This window comes from Scomber scombrus, chromosome 5, assembly GCF_963691925.1.
Source record: "Scomber scombrus chromosome 5, fScoSco1.1, whole genome shotgun sequence".
Classification (NCBI taxonomy): domain Eukaryota; kingdom Metazoa; phylum Chordata; class Actinopteri; order Scombriformes; family Scombridae; genus Scomber; species Scomber scombrus.
Genome location: NC_084974.1, coordinates 25,149,706 through 25,162,426, shown reverse-complemented (window position 1 = coordinate 25,162,426; position 12,721 = coordinate 25,149,706). Strand labels below are relative to the sequence as shown.

The 12,721-nt window shown below is 40.3% G+C and overlaps 1 protein-coding gene across 2 annotated transcripts in view; it reads left to right on the top strand.

The window, feature by feature from the left end:
• The window catches only part of hip1 (huntingtin interacting protein 1), a 44,003-nt gene extending 32,283 nt beyond the window's left edge, over positions 1 to 11,720 (top strand). For both annotated transcript variants that reach the window (XM_062418808.1, XM_062418809.1), the window contains 14 exons: positions 811 to 1,005; positions 1,191 to 1,338; positions 1,447 to 1,533; positions 1,687 to 1,794; positions 3,820 to 3,956; positions 4,140 to 4,250; positions 4,432 to 4,490; positions 5,983 to 6,076; positions 6,894 to 6,994; positions 7,263 to 7,368; positions 7,555 to 7,678; positions 7,818 to 7,879; positions 8,748 to 8,865; positions 8,958 to 11,720. In XM_062418808.1, the coding sequence (XP_062274792.1) occupies positions 811 to 1,005; positions 1,191 to 1,338; positions 1,447 to 1,533; positions 1,687 to 1,794; positions 3,820 to 3,956; positions 4,140 to 4,250; positions 4,432 to 4,490; positions 5,983 to 6,076; positions 6,894 to 6,994; positions 7,263 to 7,368; positions 7,555 to 7,678; positions 7,818 to 7,879; positions 8,748 to 8,865; positions 8,958 to 8,968 (1,461 nt within the window). In that variant the 3' untranslated portion in view covers positions 8,969 to 11,720. The remainder of the gene's footprint in view (positions 1 to 810; positions 1,006 to 1,190; positions 1,339 to 1,446; positions 1,534 to 1,686; positions 1,795 to 3,819; positions 3,957 to 4,139; positions 4,251 to 4,431; positions 4,491 to 5,982; positions 6,077 to 6,893; positions 6,995 to 7,262; positions 7,369 to 7,554; positions 7,679 to 7,817; positions 7,880 to 8,747; positions 8,866 to 8,957) is intronic.
• The last annotated feature ends 1,001 nt before the right edge of the window (positions 11,721 to 12,721 follow it).

Here is a 12,721-nt window from a genome sequence, read left to right as displayed (position 1 = left end):
ATTGGCTTTAACTGAAGGGGGGGTTGTTTAGACAATAGAAAAACTGTTTTCACCCTCTGTTTTTTCTATTTTTCTTTATAATCCTCTCTCCCTGCCTGCGTTTGTGGAACTCTCAGATGCCAAGTTGATGTTTATAACAGGCGGCTGAAGGCATTTATCTAAGAGAGGAGGCTTGAATGAAAACACAGAAGCTGTCTGAATCTCGTACAAACACCTCAGTTGGTTCCTGTATCAGTATCTAATCAAGAGTTAGCAAAAATCCATTTGCAGGAATATTTTTGAGAGGATGATTGATGCACCGTTCCCAGTCTCTCTCATCTGTCTCCCAGCCTCCCACTCTTTTTGTCCTCCTCCATCTTTTTAATCTCCAAGTGCCTCCAGTGTACCTCCAGGCTGCAAGTCTCTCACCTGTTTTTCTTACAATCAGAACACTTTCATGTCTTCCTTCAACACAGTAACACAATCTCCAGCACACACGATGATCTGACGTCACTGCTTGTTTCATGTTTATTACATTGCTGCACAACCGCAGCTTCCCGATGTTTGTTTGATCGTAAACTCGACCTCAAGTCAAACCTCTCTGGAGACTGCACGCCTATCCGCAAACTTAAATAGAGGCAACGTTGTTATGATCAGTGGCTGAAGACAAAGTGCTTTTTTATTGTGAGGTCAGAGCGCTTACATCATGCATTACCACATCCTGACAAGTCATGACAGCTATGTATTACACAAACCAAGTCTTCCTGTCTGATCACCGTGCCTCATTGTTAACTTTTTGTCTTTCTGTGTCTTTTTCTTTTCTCCCTGCAGTCTAGTGAGGTGCTCAGCACTCAGATCACCGCCCTGGAGTCTGAGAAGGCGGAGCTCGTCCAGTCTTTGTCCAAGGTGGAGTCGGAGCTGGCTGTTCAGGGGGAGGAGCTAGAGCGAGTCCAAAGCTCATTGGCCACCGAAAGGGAGAGCGGGGTGAAGTCAGCAGAATCCCTGCAGAATCAGCTTAATGAGAAGGTGAAGGGTTGAATGAGCTTCTTTTTTTTTAATTGACTTTCTTGATTAGTTGTGATAAACGAAGCAGATGATGGATTCAATACAAAGTGGGAGAATCCCCAAGAACAAAGTCGGCTTTTCATCACACGTGCCTCCACAATATCTTCATGAGTGTTGTGATAAGTTCAAATGTGTCTGTACCACAGGAGAGCAGGGAGCAGGCGTTGGAGAGCCAGCTGGTCGCAGCTCGCTGGTCTAGTCTGCAGGGTGCCGTGGAAGAGGCAGAGAGGATCATCCAGGACTCGCTGGCGCAGATAGACAACCCAGAACACATCAGCTGCACCAGCTCTGCAGGTCAGACATACATTTTGCTGAATGATTGAACTCCATAAAACACAGAACAATGCTGCAGTAATGAGACAGTAATGAATTAACATGTCTGGTGTCTCTCCATCGCTGCAGACTACCTAGCAGCCAGGTGTAAGGCCTCTTTGGACTGTATGGACCGGCTCCATTCTGCCAGCGAGGCCTTCTTGGCTGACAGCACAGGTAAGTTATAGATACATCATGTAAAACGATGTGATGAGGTTATGTAAGAAGCTTGTAAATATAAGCTATTTTAACTCTCGCTGTGGTGCTTCTCAATGTTTTCAATAATAGAGATAGAGTAAAGATTATTTACCTGTTTGTTTTTTTGAGCAGGTGTGTCTGATCTTGTACGAGTGGTGACCCAGTGTGGCCACCTGGTGGGTGACACCATCGTTCAGGGTAGTGCCACCTCTCACATGGTGCCTGTGGATCAAGCTGATGGTAAGAGAGAGAGAAAGAGAGAGAGAGATGAAAAGATTTTTGTCTGATGTTAATCTGCGAGGAGTCAGTCAGTCAGCCTAGACGTGTACATGTTTTGACATGTCTGTGAGTGATCCATGTCTCTTGATGTGCTGTGTGTATACAGTCAGGTTATGCAACATAAGTCTGTCCAAGGAATTGTGATTGTTGCGACGTAGTAATTAACGCAAATTAAACACAATCTCCATAATATTTGCGAGAGCTTGCAATTTTGCTAAATTACCACAACTTACCCACATCAAATATAGAAGATCCCAAATGTTCCTGAATGAGGTTGGCATTCAGTGAGTCAGAAGAACAAAAGTTGATGTTTTCAGACAGTACAGATGTACATAATCTCATAAACTCAAACATAAAAATGTGCATTTTGTAAATTAAACCATATTTTTATCTTAATGGATTTATTTTAAGGGCATTACTGAATGATTGTATTTGGTGCTAATGTTGAGGTGAACGTTTATTTAATAAAGGTTTATAAAGGCAACTCAAGTACAGTATTTTTTTTTTAATGTAATTTTGAGCCCATTGTTCTTATGTGCAGAAAATACATTTAAAAATCATCTCTGAAATATAGTTGTTTCAGTGACAGTATGTTTTTATCCAAGGAAGTGATTACATGTGACTGTTCATTGGTCGCATTATTTTCCTTTTATTGCAATTTCTCCCAATTTCCGCAGTTACTGCAATAAGAACATATAAAACAACAGTATTGTAATTTTTGAGGAAGGACACTGGACAATCAAGCATTTGTGGCAGCCATAATCACAAAAACTCTGCAGAATCCTGCAAAGATTGATATAAGCTAACAGTATTGTCTACATGTTTAATGAGATATACTGTACAATTCATTATAAAGTTCTGAAAATAATCTCATGGTGAATCTGTCATAATGCCTTTGTTCAGTATCAGTGTGAAAATCTGAAAGTCGGCAGCACTCACATTGCATTTGGAAATAGTTCTTTAAATAGTCTTCAATGCAGAGTTTCAGCCAAAACATGCATGGATAAAACAAAATAGCTGACTTCATACGGAAGTAATGTTTGCAGAATTTTCTCTCCTGGTAGACTTGTAGCAGACTAGGCAAGTCCAAACATGCCCAAATATAATGGAGCTCTGGCCAGCTGCCATATTACTGCAACAAAAAACAAGCATGTTGAATTGAAACCGGGTCAAACTGAAGCGATTCAAATGTGAATCAATGTAAAACATTTTGCTTTGACCTTGTGTGTGTTTCATAAAACATCTGAATGCAACATTTGAAACTTGTGTAGAGTTCGATGCAAATCAGCTGGGTAACGTCCATTTTCTGATTTGAATCTGAAGATCGAGCCCGCAGCTGCAGCAAAGGTAGTTTTAGCCTCTACTCCTTCTTCCTTCCATCAGAGCAGCTGTTTCAGCTGTTAGTGGACACGTTTCCTGAGGGGATGTTAGCGTAATTAACACTGCAGCTGCGGCTACTAGTGGCACTGTCACACATCAGAGTTAACCTAATGTGATATGCTGATTGAACATATCACAGCTTCGAACATACAGGAAACCAGACTTATTTGTGTTATAACTTTGTTTTTCAGTGTGTCTTAATATATCTTACTGACAAATTTCAGCAGTCAAGTCAAATATAGCGCCAGATCACAACAGAAGTTATCTCAGGGCAGATTTTTTACGATTTTATTTGACAGTAGAGAGACAGGAAATTACGGGAAACAGAGGGGGTGTGACATGCAGAAAGGTCCGCTGGCCGGGACTCGAACCGGGGGTCCGCTGCGTATATGGCATGCGCTCTTAACCACTCGACCACCTGCGCGCCATCTCAGGGCACTTCTCACATATTTCTTCTTCTATTTTTTTTTTTACAACATTTCCCCATGAGGTATTTGGTCAGAATTATTATGATATTTGATGTTGTTCATATCACCCAGTCCCAGTATAGTTTAGTAATAACAGTAACGCCTTAATCCAGTGTGTCTTTGTATCTGCCCCTGACAGCTCTGTCAGAGTGTGTGAAGACATGTGGGGCCGAGGCTCTGGCTCTGCTGGGCCAGATGAAGGGGCAGGACAGCCTGGCCACAGCAGACAGCTGCAAGCTGAAGGCAGCTCTGGAGGCCATCCTGTCCACTGCAGAGGTCGGTGCTTCTGTAATATTTGCACTCTAATGATTGTGAACCCTGTGTGGGGACACACAAAATGGGTCACAGTGTCCCACCAGTCAATTGATTTTATAACACGATATAGACGCAAATATAAAGTTAAAAGTTTTAATTAGAACTTTTTACCTTGATACTAACTTCAGTCTGTCTTCGGTTCAGAAACTGCGTCCTCGGGGTTTGGAGCTTCAGCAGGGAGAGCTGGGAGATCTAGTGGAGCAGGAAATGGCTGCCACGTCTGCTGCTGTGGAATCAGCTGCCGCCAGGATAGAGGTGCGTAATAGTGTTTGTGTGTTTGTTTCACATAGCGTCTGATGACAGTTGTATATTTAAATAGGCCGGCTGTGGTCATTTGCATGCTGTGTGAAAACGTTGCCCCTTGTTTCACTTTACAGCGGTATTAACTTCAAAGTGACTTTTTTAGCTCATTGTTTTTCTCTCTGTGTCCCAACAGGAAATGCTCAATAAGTCTCGAGCCGTTGATACAGGAATCAAGATGGAGGTCAATGAGAGGTAAAATACAGATTAGAGGCTGGATGTGAGAGCTGCGGGGAAATGGACTGGAATCACTTTTTCTCTGTTACTTAACAGTCAATTTTAGGTTGAAAAATAAGTAACAAGCATAATGACTGCTTGTTAAGTGTCTTCCAGAGAGGAGTTTGAACCTCAGATCAGCTGAATAATAATAGGTTTGCATAAGCTCTGGCCTTTTAATTCAATTTAGGAAAGAGCGAGAAATTTCAAACGAGTTCTACTAAGAAGATCTTTACGCTTACAAGAATGTTAATTTCCTTAAATAGAAATAAATATGACCCACAAACAAACATTTCTACTTTCTGTCTTTGTTGTGGTTGGATTCAAATTAAAGAAGAAACCCCAGCCCAATGAAAGTAGCTGAGCTAAGGAACCTCCAATGATTTATTTGTAAAGAAGTTTGACCACAAGATGTAAACAAAGGCAATAAACTGGAGAAAAAAATAGAGATGCTTTTCCACAAAGCAGCACAGCGGTCACATGATATTTCTGGTCAGTTGCAGACGTTCACACACTTGAGGCTCATGTGTGAAAAATGTCATCAGTTCAGCCACAAAGCCTGTGTAAACTATGAAGTCTGAAATCAGTGTGGCTCATAATGTATCTTTGAGAAACTGCTCTTTCACACCTATAAACCTGCGGAATTCTCTTTTTCCAGTGTGGATTTTATAGTTATAGATATTTCTAAGGTATCTAAATCTCATTCGTCTTTTCACGGGAGCTGCCCCACAAACTGTTACCACTGTTATAGAGGTCTTTATTTAGGTTGTGCTGCTAACAGCTCCAGGAAGTTCTCTTGATGACATTATTGGTCTGACGCTTGACTCTCTCTTAACCGACCTAGGCTAAAAGTTCTGTTTCAGGTTTTAAATCAGATCAATGCAGCTGCTTTTATTTCATACCGATGTAAATATTCATGTCGCCCAGTAATTGGGTTTGTATCTTTTCATTTTTGAATCCTAAAGACAAAGAAGCAACTCTATATTATTTATCTAGTGAAATAATTATCTTTGTGTGCAAATAAAGCCAATTAAACTTACACTTTCTCTCATCATCCCCAACTTAATTATTAATGTAAAAAAAGAAAGTTGGTTTCTCAATAACTGCTGCTGTAAGAGATTATTATGCAAATAAACAAACAACCAGTGCTGCTACAAATAGGCCCACTACATTGAGAATTTAGGTCAGTGGTGCATCGGTTGGCCACTAATTAGACTCAAAATGAGGAAACTGTCACTACAGACAGTGAGAAGGCAGGTCGCTCTCTGTTTTGAGTTGTGTCTATTAAAATAAATTAGATGTGTGTAACAACTCACAAGACTGAAGGATTTCCATTCAAGCTATTTGCAGACACAACATTTAACATGTGTCCTGATGTTTTGCTTCCTGTCAAATAGAGAGGGCAGCATTAGCAGATGCTGTATAGGAGAACATTATGTCATTGTGTCCTCTGCTCTGTCGCCCCCTGCAGGATCTTGGCCTCCTGCACTGAGCTGATGCAGGCGATCAAACAGCTTATTCTGTCTTCCAAAGATCTGCAAAGGGACATTGTGGAGAGCGGTCGGGTGAGTTTAGCTGGTGTTGACTGTGACTGTAATTAACGTTCATTTTCATTATCTGTTAATCTTCCAATTATTTTCTCAATCAATTAATTCATTGTTTGGTTTAAAATGTACGAAAAAAGACAAAGGTAACAGCCAAATGTTTAATGACTAATCAATTAATCAACTAACTGTTGTAGTTATAGTTGCATGATCAGTATAATTAATATAATTTGAAGATCTCACTTCTACTAACGGACTTTTATGAATTTGTAGCTTTGCATTTGGAATTTTGTTAATTTGTTAATACAAATCAAATCTCTATAGTCACAGAAAACAGTCGGTTGTGATGTACAATGAAATTCTTACTTTTCTTACTCCACCTTTGATCATTAAAGAGTTGAGAATTTTAAACTATAAGCACACTATGTACGAACTTTACACAATTAAAATACAGAATTAGATACACATGTAAACATAATTTGTAATATTCTCTTTACAAAGGAAGTGAATGGTTGTTACATGTATGTATTGTACTGTAGTCTTGTACTAGAAGTTCATTTTTCTAATTAAAAAAACAGAGAAAGCACCTATAAAAAAATAACAATAATATTCAGGTTCCTTACAGTATAATACAACCCAATGTGAAACTAAAAAGTTGCATCTCAAAGCTGACCAGAGTCTCTGAATCACAACCAAGAAAAACTGACCAAAAGTTTCTTCACAAAGGCTCTTTATAGTATTGGATTTCATCAGACTGTCTTACCCCTGTGCTCATACCTGAGAGCTTTTAAGCGTGTCATGAAACATATACTTTAACACTCCCTCCTTTGTCCACCAGGGGGCAGCCTCCATGAAGGAATTTTATGCCAAGAACTCCCGCTGGACTGAGGGCCTGATTTCTGCCTCCAAAGCAGTGGGTTGGGGCGCCACGGTCATGGTGTAAGTATCAGTCCTCCCCCGAGTCTCCCACTTACAACAGAGTGTAAAAGTGCTTATGTGCATAGAAATAACAGTGGGAACATTTATAGCAAGCAGCTGTAATTACTCTGAGAAACGGAAGACCTTGACAGAAAATTAAGAAAACAGGAAATGATGGTTTTGAGCATAGATGACCATTTATAATTTGTTTCTTAATGCATTTGACTTTGACATTCAAATATGTAAATCGGTGAATACCCTGCGTTTATTTTTCACTGTGTAATTTCAGGGATGCTGCTGATATGGTGGTGCAGGGCAAAGGGAAGTTCGAGGAGTTGATGGTGTGTTCGCACGAGATAGCTGCCAGCACAGCACAGCTCGTTGCTGCTTCAAAGGTAAGCAACAATTGTAAAAAAATAAAAAAAATTTAAAAATGTTTTTAAAAAAACAGGTATACTGACCTCAAAGATGCTGCATGAAATTGACAAAATTGTTTTGTTTTTTTGCTGAGCTAATACAATAGGGACAGTATCAGTATATCATGTTGTAGATCTCTTGTCTCATTGCTACTCTCTTTCCAGGTAAAAGCAGACAAAGACAGTGGCAACCTGCATCGTCTGCAGCAGGCGTCACGAGGCGTCACTCAGGCCACCGCAGCTGTCGTGGCCTCCACCAAGTCTGGAAAATCCCAGATTGAAGAGAAAGGTGAGTGAATTACAGCAGCTGTGTGGTTCGATTGTTTATAACAGTTGATTCACTGGTTTATTTGTTTGTATCTTTAAGATGTATTTGATATTATAACCAGTCATTAGCTAGTTTGAGCAGAATTCATTTTATTGTACAGATACGATGGACTTCTCCAGCATGACTCTCACCCAGATCAAACGACAAGAGATGGACGCCCAGGTAAGCAGCAAAATACACATGAAAGCCCTGTAGTTAAGTTGCGAGTCTTATAATCTTGTTTTTAACTGAATCGAATGATTTTATTCAGGTTTTCTGAGAATTAATTGGTAACAAGCAAACTCATCTCATCCATTTGAGCCATAAAATTAGAAAATGTTATTTTAAGAGTGAATGCTTCAGCTTTGTGTTCATTGTTAAAACATCCACGTTGGACTCTGAACGCATGTTGTTTTTCATCCATTGAGAAGCTGAACTTTAAACCCGTATGAACACTTCGCGCGTGTGCCCCTGCTTCCCCTCATAGTGGAGGAAAAACAAAACAGAAAGGTCTGGACCTGCTCACACACACGGTCCATTGTTGTAAGCACACACAGGCCTCCGATGTGAAGATTATTTTTAGTGTATTTTCAGTAGTTCAGCTCAATCCTGTTTATAAATAAGGATTGTTAACTACGTTTTTGAAAAGCACCCAAGGACACGAGGAAGACTGCAAAAAATACAATAACCCACCAATCTGTTTAACCTTATTTAGCCTAATTTAGACAAGTTAATTGTATATGAAAAAAATGTGTTATGTAAACATTAAATCTTTAGAAATATCTGATAGGAAATGAAATGCATCAATAGCTCAAAGCTAATGAAATTAACAGTTAATCTATTTATTTTACATTGTTTGAATGAAGATTAATATTGATTGGTGCACAGAAAAGACTAGTTTGTTCTCTCTTAGCCTGTCCCTATCTGACCCTCCTCTGACTCACAGAAATAATGATTAGTTTAGGATTTAGGTTTTTTGAGGTTGACGAGGGGGATATAAAAGGCCACGGAGAAATGACAAGTGTGTAATTGTCCTCCTGCATTTCCTCAGGTCCTGGTTTTGGAGCTGGAGACACGTCTGCAGAAGGAGCGAGAGCGTCTTGGTGAGCTGAGGAAGAAGCATTACGAGCTGGCTGGCGTAGCAGAGGGCTGGGGCGAGGAAGAGGAGGGTGAGGACCGAGGACAACAGCTATACATGTAGTAAATACCCCAAAAATGTTATTCAAAAAACCCAAAATCTGTTTTTTCTGTTCCTCCGCAGGCACAGGTTGAAAGCAGTCATCCCTCTCACCTACCAGAAGACCAGCTTCTGTCTGCCTCTTTCTATTTATACACACACTTTTCAGTCTCTTTCTCCCTTCTTTTTTTTCTCTTTTTTGTTTGTTTGTTATCCAAGCCAAATGAAAAGGTGCTTCTTTTCTAAACCTGCTTCCCCACCTGTGTCTGGAAGCTTCCATAAGGACAGTACCAAGGGCTCAGCAACAGGGGGCGTTGGAGGGAGGAAGCAATGGATTTTCAGGAGTCAGGAGGGAAAACGTCCCCCACTGCCTCTCCCCCAGGACGGTGTTGGTAAAAAGCGGGCATGAGCTTGATCCGTTCTACCAATTATTTATTGTGTTTTTCTTCCCTGGTTCCCATTTTTAACACGGAGGAGGCTCAGCAGAGACGCAACGAGCACAAGTTCTACTCAAGACATCCCAGGATGCACTGCACAGGGGCCGAACTCTCAGCAGCAAGAGGGGAAATCAGTGAATGTCTGCCGCGCCCCACCCCCCCACCTCTGCCCCCAAAAACCATGTCTCTGTGTAACAAAGATGGCATGCATGCTCTCCTACTAAAAACAAGTGTTTTTGTTCTTCGTTGTGAGCTTATAAAGCCAAGCTGCTCTTTATCTGTCGGTGCAGTTTGACGTCCTCGCTAGTTTCTTCTTCTTCTTTTTCTCACTGTGAGTTATCACCTATTAAGTCCACGCCACTCCACTGACTGGTTCACTGGACTTTCTGCCTTTCGCCTCCTCACCATTGTAACGACCGTGACTGTTAACTTGCATGGAAACTCTTAAAACCACTCTTAACTGTCAGCGTGAAGACGACTCTGGGTGTAGTTTCAAAATGGGGAAGTAGCACAGTTTGTTTTTTTCCTAACAGTCCTCTCTCTGTGGGCTTAGAGACAGCTGACTACCTCATGCTATATCTTCAAAGGTCAGAGGTGGCAGTGCATCACAGGGAGGTCGGATGAGTAGACACGGGGTCAATTTTGGGACATTTCCCCCTTTTTGACGGTCACTAAAGATGGTAGGAGAAGATCTTCTTTTTATATAGAAAAAGCTGAAACACTTTGGGACCTGCTCCCTTTTCTGCTCAGTAATAACAGTTTTTTTCTTTTTCTCAATGACAACTATTCAAGTCCGACAACAAACATAAAGTTGAAGGTATTGGTGCATATTTTTAGATACATTAGCGGCGGCAGCTTTGGAGGTGGATCCAGTCACATAATGAACTGCTACGTAACAGCATTGCCTTCGACAGACAGGTTCCTGGAGAACAGCAGGAACAACCGTGCTCCTGGTGTATTTCAGGAGACAGGACTGCCCGCTAAGTCAGATATAACAACAGAAGAAACACAAGAAAATCTTAAAACGTTGGATCTCTTTAAAAACACACTTCATGTGAGTTTTGAGGAGCTCTAAGGCCATCCAACAGCACACTTTTACTCATGAAATGTCTAAAGATTTATCTGGTTTATCACATGATCCTGCATCTTCAAGTACCCCGCGGGACTGATGTTGGACTGCTGTTTTGTAAATCCTTAATTAACTAACAGTCTGTATCTGCAGGATCACAATGGACTTTCATAAAATGATAAAAATGCAGCACACAGACTGCAGCGTTTTCAATCGCTTCCTGAAGACCACATAGCTGTGTATATAACATACAAGCCTTCTACTGTCAGTAATCGTCTTTTGCTTTCATCTAATCTGAAAAAGCATTCAGCTGCATCAATGTTTGAATCTCTACTAGTAAGGATTCAGTTTAATTGAATTAGGGATACAAAATGGTGCAAATGAAAGCCACCCATAACTAATATAAGTTGTTATTGTATTCCATAAGTGGTTATTTAACAGATTTTCCTACTGAGGCTCACAACTTGCTGCCAGTGGACTTTGTGAGAAGACTGATCATGCCTTTGGTTTACCATGAGATGAGTGGACATCCGTTCTGAACCCGACACCTTTACGCTTTCTTTCTGTTCAAAGACAATTAAGTGATGATGTTTCTTTTGGAGTTCGTCTTTCTCCGTGTCTTAACATGCTTAGTTTCGATGCTCAGCTTCAGCTGTGTCTCTTAAAATAAAAAACAGAGTTGTGACACTGGTTATTTAACAGACGTTGGTCAAATAGTATTTGCCAATAATTCTTTTAAATGTGTTTTTTAACCACTTGGTGCAACAGATGGGCGAGTCGCAAGACAGTAAAGTAGTTAAAGTTTATTACTAAATTGAGCTAAGACACCACCCATCTGCTGCTCCAGACAGGTTACAGCAAGTATTATTTGCAGTACTGTTGGCACCAGGTCTTGTATTTAATAATGATTTTAGCTGTGTTGTGTCACTTCTTCCATGCCTGGGCAAGACGGTAGCTGATTTCATTAGAATAAATTTGAAAGGAGGCTACGTCCTCTCTTTGTGCTGTTTCATTCAAGTGTCTTGAAAGATGAATTGAATGCACCTTGAGTGATGATTGGTTGTATTTTTGCCCAAATATTCTTTATTAATCTCTCTTTCTTTCTCAATCTCTCTCTCTCTTTTTCTCTCTCTCTCACTCTCTCTCTCTTGCTCGGGTCTGTGTCTGTAGTCCTACCAGCTCAGCCAGCCTTTCAAACTGCCTCACACTGTAGTCAAAGAGAAACAAATACTCACATAGCAACATTGAAACATGTCTTTGTATGATATACTAAAACTATGTTGGTGGGTTTGTTTTTATTTTTTCAGTTTTTAAAATAAATATGCCAACTCGTTAATACAGACACAAGTGTGATTGTGGTTTTATTTTGTATCCATGTAAAAGAAAAAGTTATCCTCAGATCATTCAGCTAGTGAAGAACACAGTTTTGTTTCTGTCCTCTCACCTGCTGTTTTCTATGTTCCCTCTGCATAGTATTTATTCTGGGAAAAGTTATATATTACATAACAATCACTGTTCTATTAATCCTCTTACCTGCTGATGCAACATGTGGCGAGAAACGCCTAGGAATTCTCGGAGAATACATTTTATAATTGCATTTCAGCTTTTTTGGATATACAATGTATGATGAGGTTATTTCAGTGCAGACACAGTAGGATACTCTGTGTCTGTGTGTGTGTGTGTCTGTGTGTGTGCGTGTGTGTGTTAGTTCAATAACTGCAATAACCTCACATACGTCAGAGCAGAGCTGATGGCCTAATGCACCTAATTGATTTTTGGGGTGTAGATTATTTTCCAGGAAAGTACAGACTCACGCAATTTAAAGTGCTTTGTTGGCATTAAACTTAAATTATATTATTAGAGACAAAAATAGACCATCCTACCTGCTCCTCCTGCACACAAATACACACACAGACACACATTGCGTGACATTGTGGGGGACTTGTGAGTAAATGAATCAATGTAATCTGAAACCACTGTGCTGAGATTACAGAAATCCCTAATCTGGGGTAAAGTGTGCTCCAGGATCAACCACCACGTCTTCTGATAAGAGTCTTACTTCCTCCTAACTGCAATGCAGCGGACTCCCACTGAGACAGTAACACAGAAAAACAGGAGCTACACACCTAACGGCAGGGAGTTCAAGTTTTTCAAACTCTTAATAATGTATAAGGTTTATTTCCCCTTTTTTGCGTCCTTTACCACACCTCAGCTTTAAAATGAGCCTTTTGTGAAGTTAAAAATATGTCCCTATAGTCTCAGCAGTAATGGAGGCTTACAAGCAGAAACAACTTACCAATGTGGTAGAAATAATATGTTTTAAATAACGGTTGTTGGCAGAG